General features: G+C 37.5%; 3 protein-coding genes across 3 annotated transcripts; all 3 read left to right on the forward strand.

Annotated features, from left to right (window-relative positions):
- Window positions 1–913: 913 nt before the first annotated feature.
- Window positions 914–2799, forward strand: hce2l2 (high choriolytic enzyme 2-like 2). Its single transcript, XM_014016710.1, has 9 exons — window positions 914–999; window positions 1071–1113; window positions 1200–1262; window positions 1351–1506; window positions 1596–1713; window positions 1824–2002; window positions 2178–2259; window positions 2338–2462; window positions 2564–2799. The coding sequence occupies exons 1-9, from the start codon at window positions 940–942 to the stop codon at window positions 2578–2580; spliced, it is 843 nt and encodes a 280-aa protein (XP_013872164.1). The 5' UTR covers window positions 914–939; the 3' UTR covers window positions 2581–2799.
- A 350-nt stretch (window positions 2800–3149) lies between these two features.
- On the forward strand, window positions 3150–5317 carry hce2l1 (high choriolytic enzyme 2-like 1). The gene is made up of 9 exons (XM_014016709.1): window positions 3150–3576; window positions 3651–3702; window positions 3784–3843; window positions 3915–4067; window positions 4142–4259; window positions 4359–4537; window positions 4644–4725; window positions 4803–4927; window positions 5016–5317. The coding sequence occupies exons 1-9, from the start codon at window positions 3505–3507 to the stop codon at window positions 5027–5029; spliced, it is 855 nt and encodes a 284-aa protein (XP_013872163.1). The 5' UTR covers window positions 3150–3504; the 3' UTR covers window positions 5030–5317.
- Window positions 5318–6360: 1043 nt separating this feature from the next.
- Window positions 6361–13130, forward strand: tra2b (transformer 2 beta homolog). The gene is made up of 8 exons (XM_014016708.1): window positions 6361–6495; window positions 9251–9396; window positions 10619–10775; window positions 10957–11145; window positions 11229–11344; window positions 12121–12252; window positions 12387–12457; window positions 12538–13130. The coding sequence occupies exons 1-8, from the start codon at window positions 6424–6426 to the stop codon at window positions 12546–12548; spliced, it is 894 nt and encodes a 297-aa protein (XP_013872162.1). The 5' UTR covers window positions 6361–6423; the 3' UTR covers window positions 12549–13130.
- The last annotated feature ends 3310 nt before the right edge of the window (window positions 13131–16440 follow it).

Consider the following 16440-nt stretch of genomic DNA (forward strand, 5'->3'; position numbering starts at 1 on the left):
TTTCCAGATGCTACCAGGGGCTGTTTTTTTTAAGTGTCAGATGACTTCCTCTGGTTCTTACCTTTAGCATGACACCTTAAATAAAATTAAAAATGTCCAGAGGCTTTTAAGGAATTTCAGGCCAAATTTTAAGGGGTTAATTAATTTACAAGCTTGACATTAGGCTTTCAAACTGCCAATATTTTAAGAAGCTAACAATACTGTGTTACATGAGTTGTTTCTGGTAGCTTAGATGATGTTCATATAACCAAATAATAATAATAAATTTTAGCCTATTTTTTTAGTTTAATAATTTGAAATATGAGCAAATTCTGGATTTTCAACCTTAACGGAGCATCCTTCTCATTAATTTTGTGTCAGTTTTTCAGCACATTGTCCAAGTTTAATAAGCTAAATTGAAAAGATTGTTTATTAGCAAGAAGTATCTTGTGTATCAGTCAGAGATAATCCTGTTTGCGTGCAGCCACACATTACTGAAGAAAGATCAGGTCTTTGAGGCATTAGAGAATGTGGGTAAGAATATGTTATGATCTGAAATTAGCTGCATAACAGAGCATGAGAACTTTGGGTGAGCTTAGTTTCAGCAGAAAGAAAACAGTACTCGGAGTAAAGGAACATGCCATTTAAATCCCAAAATTGTACCGATCCTGAGCCAAACATTAAACCGTTTCATTTAAAGCTGCTCATTGAATATGATCTGTTATTATGCAGTATAGGACCTCACATTACACTGCTGTCACAGGTGTTGTTTTTGGAAAAAATAAAAAAAATCAAACTAATTAGAGGATTAAAGTCACTCGCAAACAAATAACAAGATCCCTGTAATTTACCTGAGATAATCACGGGTCTTATCTGCGGACAGTGACTGGGAACACCTATAAAACTGGGTGTTAGCGTGGGTCAAATGGCAACACTGGAAGGCACACCTGACTTGCAAAGATGGAGCAGATGATCCTCCTGTGGGTGCTTTCCACCTGCCTCTCGGCTGTGCACGCTCAGGTAAACACGCAGTGACAATTAAAAGGGAGAAAAAGGGTTTTACTGAGCTGCTTTTCTTGTGGTTTTTGCAGAGTTTCTTGCTGAGTTCGAAATGGGTTCCCGCTGGCCACAGAGGTAAAACAATCAGACCTCCTCTGTTATTGTTCCAGTTAAATCAGTGCACCATGAGCTGCACACACTGACTGGGTTTTCTGCTTTAGAGCGTGAAGGACGCGGCGATGAGACGGTGATGGATAAAATAATCAAAACCAATGAGTTTCACGGTGAGTTTTTATGCAAATCCTGTGAACACTACCCCCTTTTTTTCTCTTTTATCCTTAACGATTTCATTATCACTCATTTCTGCGTAAGCCAATCGAATCATCGACGGCACCACGACTCTCAGAGAGGGAGACATCGCTGTTTCTGCCGGGAGACGCTCCAGAGTCTGCTTCGCTCGGAGCTGCCTCTGGACCAAATCGGTGGACGGACATGTCTACATTGCGTACACACTTTCACCTGAATACAGTAGGTGTTAACAGCGGTTGATCAATGCAATATTATACATCAAATTTGCAAGAAAGTGTGTGATATTTATCCCCTATGCTTTTACTCAGCTAACATCGAGACACAGCTGATAACGAAGGGAATGGAAAAAATAGAGGATGACACCTGCGTTCGTTTTGTTCCTCGGACTCACCAGAGAGACTACATCGACATCCAGCCAAAGTCTGGGTGAGTTCTTATGAAAAAGTCCTAATCCAGTCTCTTTTTTGTGATAAAGTGTGCAGTGGGAAGTTAAAACAGATTTTTGCCTTTCTTTTCTACTGAAATCCTAAATGAAGATGTTGGTCCTACCTTGGTTCTCGTGGTGGAAGGCAGACCTTGTCTTTGCAGAATCCCGACTGCATGGAGTTGGGAGTGATCGCCCACGAATTTATGCACGCCCTGGGCTTCGTGCACGAGCAGTCCCGCTTCGACCGTGACAATTATGTCACCATCATGTGGCCAAAAATCTGGAGAGGTAATATCAAAACGAGAGAGAGAGAGAGAGATTTCTAACGTCAAATCACGACTTACAAAATCTGTAGAGAATTTAAGAAATTTTACTTAGAAATTTTATTAGACAGTGATGTTTTTACATCCTGCCACCAGACCCTTACATTGATTGTTGCCGTCTTATCTTTATTTCTTAACAGATCGGCTCAGAAACTTTGAGAAGTTTAAAACTGAGAATCTGGACCTTCCGTACGACTACGGCTCCATCATGCACTTTGGGATGTAAGTGGTCGTTCGTGTGTGTGTGTGTGTGTACCGCTCAGCAGATTTGCATTCATCGTAACACCTGTACGTGTTTAGGTACTCCTACTCGATGGACGGAGAACCAACCATCGTTCCTAAGAACAACAAGAACATCAAGCTGGGCCAGGCTTTGTCTCTCAGCCACATTGACAAACTGAAAATCAACAAACTTTATCAATGCAGTTCGTAAAAAATCCACACATACTGCAGCTTTTCTTTATTTTTTAGAGCTACTATAAACCTGTTGGGAAAGGTTTGACTTTTTTTCTGTGTCTCTCTGCAGCTGTCAGTGATGATTAGAAACCGAACTGAGGCGAAGCGGGAGTTCCCCGAGAGCCGAGTCCTGCGACAGTTTCGATAAAGATTCCTTCAGGCTTTCTGTCMGCTCTTCTTTAGTCAAAATAAAGTTGTCTTTTTAAGCAAATTACATCACTTCATGCTGTAAACCTCTGTTGTTTTAAACCATTCTTGTTCAAAATGTCTTCACTCACTATAATAAAAACATCCCGGATGAATAAATCTTGCCTGAACACTGATTGTTTTACATTAAAGACATCTATAAGGTATTTGAAAAGAAATAACGTATAAAAATACCCTCAGATCTGTTTAAACTAATTTAAATTGACAAAAAAAGCAGTTTATATGTGCAGGTTTTGCACTCTTATCCATGCACTCTCACTTTGTTAATGCTAATATATAATAATCATAAAACCACAACACCTCCCTGAGTGCCTGCACTTGAAAATTATCCCCTTAACCAGAATTTAAAAAAATTGACCAAGGATCACAAAAGTCCTGTTTGCCTATATTTACTCACGTGACAAAGTGATTGTTGTTATTCCCAGCTGATAGTATATCACAAAATCACAGGTTGCCCATCCAGTCAGACTCAAATTGGTGGTCTGTAGGCCTGGATGGACAGTTATTCCTCTGATGGCAGCTGCTGTGGCACGTCCAGCAAAACACCCTCTAAGTGTCTCATTTCTGAAAGTGCTGAATAATGAAGGTCAGCATCGGGACCACCTGTCGCGGCTCASTAGTGGACTTGAGTAAATTACACCCGCGTGTTGATGAGGGGTTTTGTGGTGTGCCTCATCACAGAAGAGAGGTCCAATCAGTACAGAGCTGTGGAGGAGAAGCAGGTATATAGATTCACTTGGAGCTGGTGCCTTTACTGAACTCTTGCATCGAGAGACAGCAAACTGTTGTAAAAAAAAGGCAACCATGAACTCTATGATCATGCTTCTGGGTGTCCTGTTTGGCTTCCTAAACCAAGCGGACATGCTACCTGTTAAGGTCAGTATCAAAAACAGAGATATTTTGTTGTATTTTGCAGATTTTGTATGTTAACGTGTACTTTTGTTCGACAGAATTCAACTGAGTTACAAGAAAGCAAAGCAAGATTGAAGAGGAAATACTCTGGTGAGCGTTCAGAACTTTTGTTTGATGCTGATAAAATTTTACGGTTTGGAAATTAAAAGGAAGTGTCTTTTTTATGTTCAGATGAACTGCCAGACTTTGATGATATGACTGCTATGGAYCAAATCCTGGAAGTCAACAGCAGTAAGTTTACACAAACTGGAGTCGAGCTGTGCTTCTTCTTTCTGAACTCTAACWTTTTATTTGCACATTAGAGCTGAGAGTCCCCAGAGGTCTTTCCTTCAAAGAGGGAGATATCGCCTTCTCTTATGTGCGGAGTGCCATAGACTGCCCTGGGAACGCCTGTCTGTGGCCTAAATCTATCGATGGATTTGTTTATGTGCCCTACATCCTCTCCCCGCTTTACGGTATCAGTCGTTCCAAGGTGTTACAAAGCTGCACAGACTGGTTTTTATTCTGACGTTTCGTCTGTTTCCTGCAGACGACATGGACAGGATCACAATAGAAACAGGTATGCAGGACATTTCTGCTGGATCATGCATCAAGTTCGTTCCTCGCACGCATGAAGCCAGCTTCCTCGATATCCAACCTAGATATGGGTGAGGAAGATCCATTTTTAAAGTTTGTTTTTTTTYYYYTTTTTTTTGTGTGTGTTAGCACGCATGTTCACGGTTTGTTTTTTGCTTTCTTTCCACAAGTTGCTGGTCGTTCCTGGGGCAGACCGGAGGCAGTCAGACCTTGTCGCTGCAGACTCCCGGGTGCATGTGGTCAGGGATCGCCGCTCACGAGTTCATGCACGCCCTTGGCTTTGTGCACGAGCAGTCCCGCTCAGACCGGGACCACTATGTCACAATTGTATGGAAAAACATCATGCCAGGTTTGGATGGGCGACCACTTCCCCACRATTGTGTCGGAACGCACGAACGATACTTTTATTTTAAGCTCGTTTTGATCAACTGAAGATTCTGTTCCTGTTTCCACAGACCACATGCACAACTTCAGGAAACACGCAACAAATAATCTCAACAGCCCGTACGACTACAGCTCAGTCATGCATTACGGACGGTGAGCTGCTGCTCGACAAAAMTCATTATGTCTTCTTTGTTTTAATGCTTGAGCATCACTATGTCTCTCCGATTCAGATATGCCTTCTCTGAAGACGGCGGACCAACAATCATTCCCAAACCTGATCCTTACATTCCCATTGGCCAGAGAGATGGACCCAGTGCGCTTGATCTTCATAAAATAAATGTCCTGTATGACTGTGGTGAGTAAAAGGTCAACAGTCAAGCACTAAGAAAGTCCAAATTATCTGTTAATTCTAAAATTGGTATTGGTTCTACTTATCTCCACAGGTGCTAATGAGTAACTGAACCCAGAAGCCTTCGAMGTGAAGTCCTGCCAGACGACGGATTTATGATTCATGCCAATTAATAGATGTTTAATAGACATTTCTTTTAGATTGTGTCCATTCCTTTTTGAGTACAATCTGCCGATTGCCATTAAATTAATGGGTTAATTAATTTTATAGAAAAAGCACTCCACAAATATTAACTGTCCCCAGTGCTGAAGCTTCTTAGATTATTATTTCAAGTCTCTTAATAAGGCTGAACAAACTTCTGCCTCTTTCTCAGCTTTTTGTGATTTCAAATAAAGAAAATGCAACAAAAATACTTGTGTTTACATGGCCCTTTTGTACAGTAAATGTAAGTACATTACAGTATTTTTTTGAGGATTTGTAATATATTACCAAGTATTTTTTAATAGTAAGTTTTACTTTTATTTTGTTTCATTCAAAACATAAAAGTTACACATTACAAATTTAAATATGACCAGAACTCATCCTGAAAGAAGTTGTTTACGCACTCTAAAAAACGAAGTGCTGAATTTAAAATTTGTAAGCATAATTTCTAACAAGACCAGGTGTTTGTTTACATACAGAAAAACCTGAAATGATTAGAAATAGACAACTTGTTTAGAGAATATCTTYACAATTTATCCAAATGATCCTTGCTCATCTTGTTTTTAACCTTCATGTTTATCAGATTAACTCATATTTTTTGTCTAAACAGTTTCTTAGATTCTACGCATCTGATTTTGCCAAATTTATTTGCCTCCACAGACTGYGGCCAGCTTAATGCAGATCAGTCAGGYAACTCAAGCTTCTAGTTGTGCTTCRTTTACATTGAGTGCGTACCTGCATTTCAACARATTTACTAAACTACTGGAGTAAACTCTTTCAAACAGCACTCTTTGATATAGTCCAGAGTGACCTTTTCATGTTCTTTTATCTGTARTAAGTMCTTTAGGTCCACAAAACCGAGTTGAGCAAACTTATTCAACTCAGTTTAGTGGAACCAGTTTGGTTAAGTAAAGTCAACACTGTTTCTTAAAGTGTGAGTAAAAATACTTCTGCTTTTACTTTTCTGATTATTGTGTTCAGGTTTATGACTTTTACTTACCTGTAAGTAGTTTTCTTATCAGTGAATTCAATTTTCACCAACGTCATTTCCTGTTAAGGTAATTTTACTTTTACTTAATTATTTCTTTTAAGCGCTTTATATATGTCTGCCCTTTTTTAGATGCACTCAAAAGATAATTCTATTTTTTAATGTAACTACGAATGTAACCAATAAATAACAAATTTAATTTATTTGTGTTTTTGTGGTATTTCCCGGAAGGTGCTTCGCTGAGCTTTTATTGTGTTAAACGGAAGTTGTYGGGCGGAGCTTCTGTTCGCGACAGTTGCGACTTCTGAAGGAAATGGACCGCWGCAATAATCATCCAACTAGAATAATCACCATCTCAAAAATGAGCGACAATGACAAAGACCGGGTATGAACTGATTTAGTTGTATGTTTTTAAAGATATATGTATTTTCAATGCATAAATGTTATATGGTTCTCTATGTGTCGTTGAATTAGCATTAGCGGGCGTTTTTATTTTGACGGCTAAGTTTATATTTATACATTAAGCTGCAGTATATAGTCGAAATACATTTAGCTTATTTATTTTATGTTGCAAACAAGTGCTTTTTTTGGAAGCTCTGACGGACAGAATGCATGTTTTAATGTAGTGAAGCGCGTGTAGTTATAAATTAGGCTAACTAGCTAATGCTAACTAGCTAGGCCTCAAGTAATTCCTGCTTTATTTTTTTGAATATCACAGTTCGTAAGTAATTTTACACAAAATGCAATGCCGTCGTAAGGGTCTTCTGTACTTTTATTTGTTGAAGGTTGTTTATTTGCGTGTTAATAAATTTTCTATACGACTCAAAAGCTAAGACTTACATTAGCTTAATTAGAATATGCTAGAATGTCGACAGGAACGTCCAATGTTTGTTTATGTACGTGCTTTGCTTATTTTCTCTGTAAAATTAGGTTTTGTTWATGAAATAGCTATTCAATGTGTGTCGCACCTATTAAACTGCATTTTGGTAGAGCATCGCTGTTTAATGATGTAAATTGCCTTTAGAGATATCATCTGGGTTTTCCTCGTTTTTGTAGGTTCGTCCAGTCAATGAATGAAACCATGATGAAGCCATAAGAAACTTATTTGAAGCTGAACAGCTTTGAGATTTTTCCTGACTCATTTGCATTATCTTGCACCTTTGGGCTTTAATTTTAATTGACCACATATATTTGCAGAATAGTTTTTTTTTTCACTATCGTACCATGTTTTCCAAACATAATTCTCTCTACTACAGTTTAGACAATATTATCTTAAACATGCATGCAAGCATTTTGAAGTACTGTATGTGCAAGTTAGAGTTATTGATATAAGTTATTGATATACTGTCTGGAATCACTTTGAATTATGATTGCCAGTAGTATGATATTGGAGTCATATTTCACAAGATTAAAAGCAATCATTACGAATAGAAATAAACTATATTTGCTGTTCAAGTTCTTGTCATAATTTTCAATACTACAAGTAACTAAACTGCAGGTACCCTAATCATCTTTGGAAAGTAAAATACACTGGACGTTAGGGTTGGGCATAATCGTATCGTCTGCAGTTAATCGTCAAAAAAACATTAATCTGTTTATTTTTTGGCACTTGACGATTAATACGATTAATGCCAGCAGGCAGACTGACGGGATTACTCCGGTCAGTCCGCTCGCTGCTCCTCTCCGCTTCAAATGTGACGAATATTCAAACAAAAGTCCTGTAATTTATTTATCAACACAATTTAAATTTTGATGTGCAGCCTGAAGTCTGTGATTTTGACACAGTTTGAAAAAGATTTTTACGAAGAGCGAATCTTTCCCACTAAATTGGTCATGTGACCAGGACATAAGGGTATCCAGAGACTACAGGCGGATTAATCGTCATCGTCTGAATACAGTAATTAATCGTGATTAATTTTTTTGTCAATATCGCCCAACCCTACTGGACGTGCACACAAATTTTGTTTAGATGAGGTTTAGCAGCAACACGTTTTGATGACAGCTGCAAATAGAGGTAAATACAAATAAAGCTAAGATAAATGCAAATGAGTGACAGCTGAGTCTTGAGGTTGTTTCGACTGATTTATTTCATTTTGTGGAGGAGATGCCACAACTGATGGGTTTAATTGTGAACATGGTTTATTCACATTCAGTGGTTTGAAATGATGCAAACAAGGTMATTTGTTATTTTTTTAGCAAGATTATTTTTTTTCCAAACCAATTGGACTGTGTTTTTATCAGTCTGTAGTGCACTGCATATGTGCTTGCACAGTTAAAACAATATATTTTTGATGCAAATGTATCTATTTTTTTTTAATTCAGTCAGGGTAGAAAACTTAATATTTTTACCCCAGGCTGAGCAACAGTTTTTTTTTTAGATTACTGCASCTTTCTTTGTTATTTTTGTTGAAAATTTTCAATATATATTAAAAAAAAACATTGGTAAACGCAGAACCACTGAAGGTGAATTACTGAAAAAAAATTGATATTTTAAATTYCTATTCATGCTCCTATTCACGATCTTAACACATGAAAAGTAAAATGAGCGTACCGTTTCAAATGTAGTCATATATTCATCCTTTTCTTTTTCATTAAGGTTAAGATTGGACGAAGAAAATGCAGAAGAAGTCTCTTGTCCACTTTATTTTCTGTAATGTGAAGCTCAGATGTGTGAAGCTGAATTGTTGAATGCATGCTAAAACATGAGGAGGGAAGAACTATGAGCAGTGTGTGAGAAGGGGGAAGTCAGAAGATGTAAGACAATTGAAGAAAGAAGAAATTTGTGAAGTAATGAAGTTACAGAAATGAAGTTAAGGAAGTAAGCTGGATAAGGTCACTGTGCTAAGTAATTTTCTGGTCTATTTGTCAAATGCGTGCATGTCCTTGTTTTTGAACACAACACATCTCTTAATTTTTTTTATCTCTGCAATTTTATTCACAACTGAAAGATCTGTTTTACTTTACACCATGTTACTTATTTATTCATATTAATTAATGTAATCATATTGTTATACATTCCTTGTTTAAACAAAATAACTTTAGCCTTTTTATTGCAATTTACTATTTCACCATTATTTGAGAAAATGTGTCCAGTTGCCTCATTTTTGATGATAACGTGTTGATCTTGTTGGTTCATTCAGGAGTCTCGCTCCTCCTCCAGGAGCGTGAGTCCACGCGGCTCTGGGAAGTCGGCAAGCCGCTCCCCAGATCATTCACCTGCCCGTTCAAAGGATGGCTCCCGACACTCCCGCTCTAAATCCTGGTCTCGGTCCAGGTCCAGATCTGGGTGAGTTGCGTGGTAAATATGTAGCACTTGGAACTGGGGCTGTGTATTGGCAAGAATTTGGCGATACGATACATATCATGACTGAGGGGTCACGATACGAWATATCCCGATATATTTCGATACTGTAAACAAGGTGATATATTGCGATATTTTTGGACCAAAAAATTCTATTAAATAAAAACCTCTTACTGGAGGAAAAAAAAAAAATTCATTGTCTCAGAAAATCCTAATATTACATATACATACTTTTGATACATTTAGCTGTGTTTTGCTTTGTATGTGTTTTATTTTATTTGTTTCATATTTCTTATTTCATCCAGGTTTTCAATTATTAGACTAAATTTGCCAATAAATAGTTTGAAAATATATTTTTTGCAGCTTTTCATTTTTAATATTAATTTACAATAAGGTCACCCAACACTTAACAATAGCATTTATGTTGTCATAAAGTTCAGTAAACAGATGATATGAAGCTGCTGCACACAGAGTTTCTGGGATCAGCTGACCTGCATCCAGAACCTGATTTGTATAACTGTGGGTCGAACAGCAGGGCAGGTCCTGAAGAAAACCAGTTAAGAAATTGAGAAGCTAAACGAGTTAAACCGTTTTTGAAGCGAACACAGCAGGATAAAGTACATGGACTTTGATGCGATCATCAGCCGGACTTTGAGAGCAACAGACAGAGTTTTATGTCACGGGGGGAGTGCCGAGCTCGCTTGAGGTGATAGACGCATGCGCTATATGCGTAAAGTGAAAGCTGACTACAGTTGGAAAAAAGAGCGCACAAGACACTTAATTTGGCTTAAAATACAGACATTCTGACAAATAAGTAACTGTTTGTAACCTTACCTCAGCATAGAAGGCAGAGGGTGTCGGTCTTTTCCGCTCAGATTCAGCTATCGGTGCATGAATCTGTTTACTTACAATGCTAATGCTCTCTTACTCTCTGGGGCTCAAGAGGTAGAGGAGCCAAATGGCTGGCACACTGCTGCTAACTAGTGGTCAGAGGCTGAACTACAACACAAAAATGAATGGCCGGCAGGAAAGTTGACATTTTAAACCTTAATTAAAAATCGATACAGGGCTTTAGAATATCGATACAGCATCGGGAAATGAAATATCGCGATATTTCAGTGTATCAATATTTTCTTACACCCCTACTTGGAACTGGAATAGGCCGAAGTCACGTGAGTGTGGAAGCATTGTTTCTGTCTGTCTGCAGCTCCCACCGCGGCTCACGCAGGCATTACAGCCGGTCTCGGTCCCGCTCCCGGTCCCATCACCGTAGGTCTCGCAGCAGATCCTACAGCGGAGAGCGTCGGCGCAGAAGCCACAGCCACTCGCCCATGTCCAATCGCCGCAGACACATCGGCAATCGTGTATGTACTCAGTGCTCCTTCAGTGCTGCCTCCTTGACGAAAATATTCATTGTGATCATTAAAATGTTTTAGAAACTTGTCCGTAATTTTAACTTCTGCATGAAATCTAAAAGCATAAAGTTGTTTCCATGGGTAATTTATTAGGCAGTGATTGTGTTCATATCTTAATATGTTGCTGCAGGCTAATCCAAATCCAAACTGCTGCCTGGGAGTGTTCGGCCTGAGCCTGTACACTACAGAGAGGGACCTGAGGGACGTCTTCACTAAATATGGACCACTGGCAGATGTCAACATCGTGTATGACCAGCAGTCGAGGCGCTCCAGGGGCTTTGCTTTTGTTTACTTTGAGAACACAGATGATGCACAAGAGGTAAAAGAACCAATCCATTTTATTCTCTACCTGCTATTAAAGAACGTTCTCTAAATTCAGTTTATGTGTTTGTACACTTTCAGGCAAAGGAGCGAGCAAACGGCATGGAGCTGGATGGTCGTAGAATCAGGGTGGATTTCTCCATCACTAAAAGAGCTCACACCCCGACCCCTGGAATCTACATGGGACGACCCACACAGTGAGTTAACAGAAACATAACTTCTGGTTGTAGTTACAGTCTAAACTCTAAACTGCAGCTATTGTGGCTCTTTTAGGGCAAATCTATTGAAAAGAAAGAAAAGGATAGCTGCTACTGTTTGTTCATTCAGTTTTAATTTTAAAAACAGATGGTTATTCTATTTTCATTTATACTGCAAAAACTGGAAAGCAGTCATATTTTTCTCAAACTAGAAGTTTAGCACTGTCATCATTAGGCTATTTAAGGTGGAGCTAGTTAAATAATAACAGGCGATGGCCTGTAAATAAATACATAAATGCTAGCTGCCTACTGTTGTGTTTCTTTAAATAACTAACTGCAGACTGTTTTTATTGATATAGCTAGTTTAGCTAATTTATTTTTAAAAGCTGTTTCTCTAGCRCCACCTTAAATGGTCTGAATGAACGTGGTCTAACTAGCTATCCAGGCAACCGCAATAAATAAATGCTAGCTAACTAGTTTGATATTTCGTTAGCAGGTGTCAGCTGATAGTTGGAAAGTCACTGATGATTTAAACTGTTTCCTGGAGCTTGACAACAGTGCGGACCGTTTTTCTGTTTTTGGAGTTTAAAATTAAAACAACGAATAATCGTCCATTTTTCAATATCTGTTCTTTATTTTATAAACCGAATGACAAAAAAATACATGGGCCATGTAACAAATGAGCACTGTGAGGTTAGCAACAGGAATCACTGACTTCTTCTACATTAAAATAACAAATTAATAAATTGTAACCAAGTTTTAATTGTTTTCTTTAGCGGTGGTGGAGGTGGGGGTGGTCCTGGCGGGCCTCGACGCTATTCACGCGATTATGATCGTGGGTACGATCGCGGCTACGACAGAGGAGGCTACGAACGCTATGATGACAGAGAATACTACAAATCATACAGGTGACAGTCCCAGTTTTTTTTAGCGTTTATTTAAAAAGGAAAGTTGATTCTCCTCTTACATGTTTTAGTTTGTCTGCTTTTTTCCTGCTACGTAAAATAGACCAAATCAAATGTTTATTTTGCGTCTCTTCCAGACGTCGCTCTCCTTCACCATATTACAGAGGCGCGTACCGGTCTCGGTCAAGATCTCGATCTTATTCCCCTCGTAAGTCCTCCCTAAATATCAGTTTTATTAAAGCAGCTTGATTAGTTGGGATTTTGTCTAATGACTGTTGTCTTTCACAGGTCGATATTGAGTCGTTCCAGTGAGCAAAATTATCCTCTCTTCATATGGACAAACAAGAGTTATATTTTTTACTTTATTCTAGATGTTTTTTCTTTAAAGGGATGTTTGTTTTGTTTAGGATGGAGTTGCATGACTTATATTCTGTTTAGTAATTTAAGGAGAAAACAGCTGCAGTGTGTGCTAAGCCTTGACAGGTTGACTAGTAAAGCATATTCTTACAACCAAAAGTCTGAATTTATGTTAGAATATTTAAACCCATTTCTAACTATAAAATAATTTTTGACATTTGAAGAACGTAGAATAAGCTTTATTTACATTGTGCCAGTAACAGATTTCTTACTGAATATCTTCTAAAACACAGCACTCGAGACATCCTGTTAAGACGTTCTCCAAATTTCAGTTCGATTATATACATATTTGGTGAAAGTAGGGTGATATTTGTGAAGGATTGTTCTTATCATTTTAAATTGTACACGTGCATCAAGATTCATTGTTGTAAATGTGTTAATTTATGGGCTTTGTTGTACAAAAACTGAGTAACAAGTCAACTTTGAACAAATTAAAAAAGGCTTGCCTTTTTTTTTCTCACCTTGACTCTGGTTTTTCCTTACAGTTGAGACTGTTCACATCAAGCTTTTATTTTGGCGGTCACATAAAGTAACCACAACACAGTGGGAGTTTACTCAGCTTAAACAACAAACAATTTTGTACCAATTTGTGAATTTGAGAGAGCTTTTATGCTATTTATAAAAAGCTGCTTTTAGGAAAACACAAAAAAATTCACTCCTAATTTCTCAAGTTTGCTTGGTTTTTGTGTTTCTAACAGCCTCACTGAGTTTTTGCRTTGCACACGTTTTAAAGGAAAGCCTTATTCTAATCACAGGAAACTCAAAGAGGTCCTGTACTGGTACTCCTACAGTCTGAGTCCTTAGAAGACACGTCACCCATTGTGCCTGCTGGTGGTGGTCAGATGGCCCATTGATGCCTCTGTCAGTCTGCCCCAGCGCAGCTGTGGCTACATTGTAGCTTACCACCATCAGTGTSTGAATGATTGGAGCCTAATGTGCTTTGGAATCCGTACAGACTTCACAAAGTGCTTTTTAAGTTCAAGCCATTTATCATTTAGTACAAACATCATAAAACGGTTTAAAGTGAAAGTGTTTCTTTGAATTATGTCTATTAAATAAAAGTCAATCCAGCTCTGGAAAGGCACAAAGCTCAGACACTGAGGTGTAACAGCGACCCCTGCTGGTCAAAATTTAGCTGAAGTCATTGAAAGCAGCAACAGACTGCTCTTGAAAATATCAAATAACAGACACTATCAAGATATAAATACATTTTCTTCAACTCTTTGCTACTAATAATTTAAAATAGTACTTTGATTATTCCAATTAATATTTTAAAAATAATATATAAAAATATTTAATAAACAGTGGTTCTGTACAGTGTTAAAAGTACTTATTACAGATAAAAGAACATGAAAAGGTCACTGGATTATATCAAAGAGTGCTGTTTGAAAGAGTTTACTCCAGTAGTTTAGTAAATCTGTTGAAATGCAGGTACGCACTCAATGTAAACGAAGCACAACTAGAAGCTTGATTTACCTGACTGATCTGCATTAAGCTGGCCGCAGTCTGTGGAGGCAAATAAATTAGGCAAAATCAGATGCGTAGAATCTAAGAAACTGTTWAGACAAAAATATGAGTTAATCTGATAAACATGGAGGTTAAAAACAAGATGAGCAAGGATCATTTGGATAAATTGTAAAGATATTCTCTAAACAAGTTGTCTATTTCTAATCACTTCGGTTTTTTCTGTATGTAAACAAACACCTGGTCTTGTTAGAAATTATGCTTACAAATTTTAAGTTTAAGAACACTTTTAACCATTGATATGAGAAAAAAAGGGCAGATTTAGATTTTGTTTTCAGTCATCGTGACATTGCAAATGAGTATCTTTTTTASAAAAACAAAAAATGGTCATTTATATTCCTTGTTTAAATTGTGCATCTGTTTTGCACACCTTTCTATGATGATGATTTTTTATTTGAAATACTGTTTGAAAGCCGTATTTACATTTTATTATTTCAATACTTTTACATCTGATTCACAACTTAGTTGGATCAAAGTGTAATCTTCTGTAAAAGCTAATATTTAATGTTATTTAAATATCTGTCAGTATAAAAATGCTTTATTATAATGATGGTAAAATCATTGTGAAAAGCAGTGACAGGGGTGAAAGCACCCATCAACACACAGCTGACCACACCTTGCTTGCTCAGCACTTCTCTCCAAATGTCACATCCTTCCGGTTGCAGCTCATTTTCCTTTCTGAATGGATTTTTTTTTTTGACAGCACACTGACCTGTTTGGACAAGTTCAATGCAAACAGTCATTAAAATTGCACTTTCTTTCAGAAAACCTTGTATTTTATTTTGGTTAATTGTCACCTGGTGGCAGACAAAGACCCATGTTGGGTGTCTTAAGTGTTGCGCGCCATCGGGAAAAGAAACTAAAGAGCTGTTTTGTAAATAAAGCACAGTTTGGACATTCCTCTGTTCACGCTCTGACGTAAACGAGACGGAAAGTCACGCCTGGTGCTGGCGTGAACGCCCAGCTCTACAGTGGGGTGGCAGTAAAGCTCCGAAACTCATGACAGACACAGAGGGAGAGAGGAAAAAAAGAAAAGTCACATGTAGAAACACTGAGCTCCTCCTCTTTAGAGGTACAAGACACCACCGCTGCCACAGCTTTGCAGCTTTTGTCTGCAGTCCGCCTTTAAACACAAACACACCCATCTGCGCACACCTACACAGCACATAAAGGATGCAACAACACACAAACAAGCTGAGTGATAATAGGAGTATACGGGACAGGAATCCCAAAAAACATTTCTGTTTTATATTTTAGACAAACAGTGCATAACTTTTAACATTAACGTGTGATTAGGAGAGGATTTAGAAGCTGCAAGTTATGGTTAATAATTACTGGGGATAGTAAATAAATGAATGGGTTAATTATTTCTGCCAGGACAAAATGTACAAAGGGATGGTTGTGTGGTTTCACTTTCTGTATTACACAACTGATTTCCTTTTATTTTATGTGTACTTTTATGATTTTAATTTGGTTCCAATGCAGTAAAAWTTCAGAAGAATCTGTAGGGATTTTTATTTATTTATTTTGTGCATCAGTTGCTCACTGCATAAAATCTATATTTCTGCATGACTCATAAATAAATAAAAGCATAAGGGGGAAGTTGAGAAAACTCATAACAGTTTGAGTTGTACAGTGAAAAAGTAGTGACTTAATTATCCACACAAAGGCTTGGGGCACCTCCAGATCCTTCTCGAACAYTGACCATCAAAAATCAATAAATTACTGCTGGTTAGGACAGCAAATCACTACTCATTTTAAATAAATTGATCCTCACTTAAATAGAAATTATATAGACTAAGCTTTCAAATATATTTCTGCACCAAAATATCTAATTTTGTTCAAATTAGATCTGTCTGTATTTAGTTTTTTTTTTTCATTTTATTATTTAGAAAAGAGTGAAGCAGAAGAGAAATGTGCCACATGAAGAAATTACTGTAAATGATATAAAAGCTGTGCAGTGTAAAACGATATTACTGTAAATGTTTAAAAAAAAGCTGCTAGGAAAGTTGCACAAAATGAATCGCTGTCCAAATCACAAAGCTGTGTTTCTTAAATAAATTACTACAAAACCAAAAGAGTGCTGATACAGATTAATTACTACATAAATAAATAAATAAAATAATGAAAGTACAGTAACTTAGTAAAGCTGCGCTGCTGGAAAAAAATCAGAATTACTGCAGGAAGCTGCACCATGTAAAATGAATAGCAGGGCCCTTATTATGATTATTCCTCTTTCCTGCTTTAAGC

The sequence above is a fragment of the Austrofundulus limnaeus genome, unplaced genomic scaffold (assembly GCF_001266775.1).
Source record: "Austrofundulus limnaeus strain Quisiro unplaced genomic scaffold, Austrofundulus_limnaeus-1.0 Scaffold152, whole genome shotgun sequence".
Lineage (NCBI taxonomy): Eukaryota > Metazoa > Chordata > Actinopteri > Cyprinodontiformes > Rivulidae > Austrofundulus > Austrofundulus limnaeus.

What these genes read in the sequence shown, in the direction of transcription:
- hce2l2 (XM_014016710.1), top strand. Translation starts at nt 940, where the DNA reads ATGGAGCAGATGATCCTCCTGTGGGTGCTTTCCACCTGCCTCTCGGCT. An exon ending in CACACTTTCACCTGAATACA is followed by an intron (nt 1,507 to 1,595) that starts GTAGGTGTTAAC and finishes GCTTTTACTCAG; the next exon opens with CTAACATCGAGACACAGCTG. An exon ending in TCCATCATGCACTTTGGGAT is followed by an intron (nt 2,260 to 2,337) that starts GTAAGTGGTCGT and finishes GTACGTGTTTAG; the next exon opens with GTACTCCTACTCGATGGACG.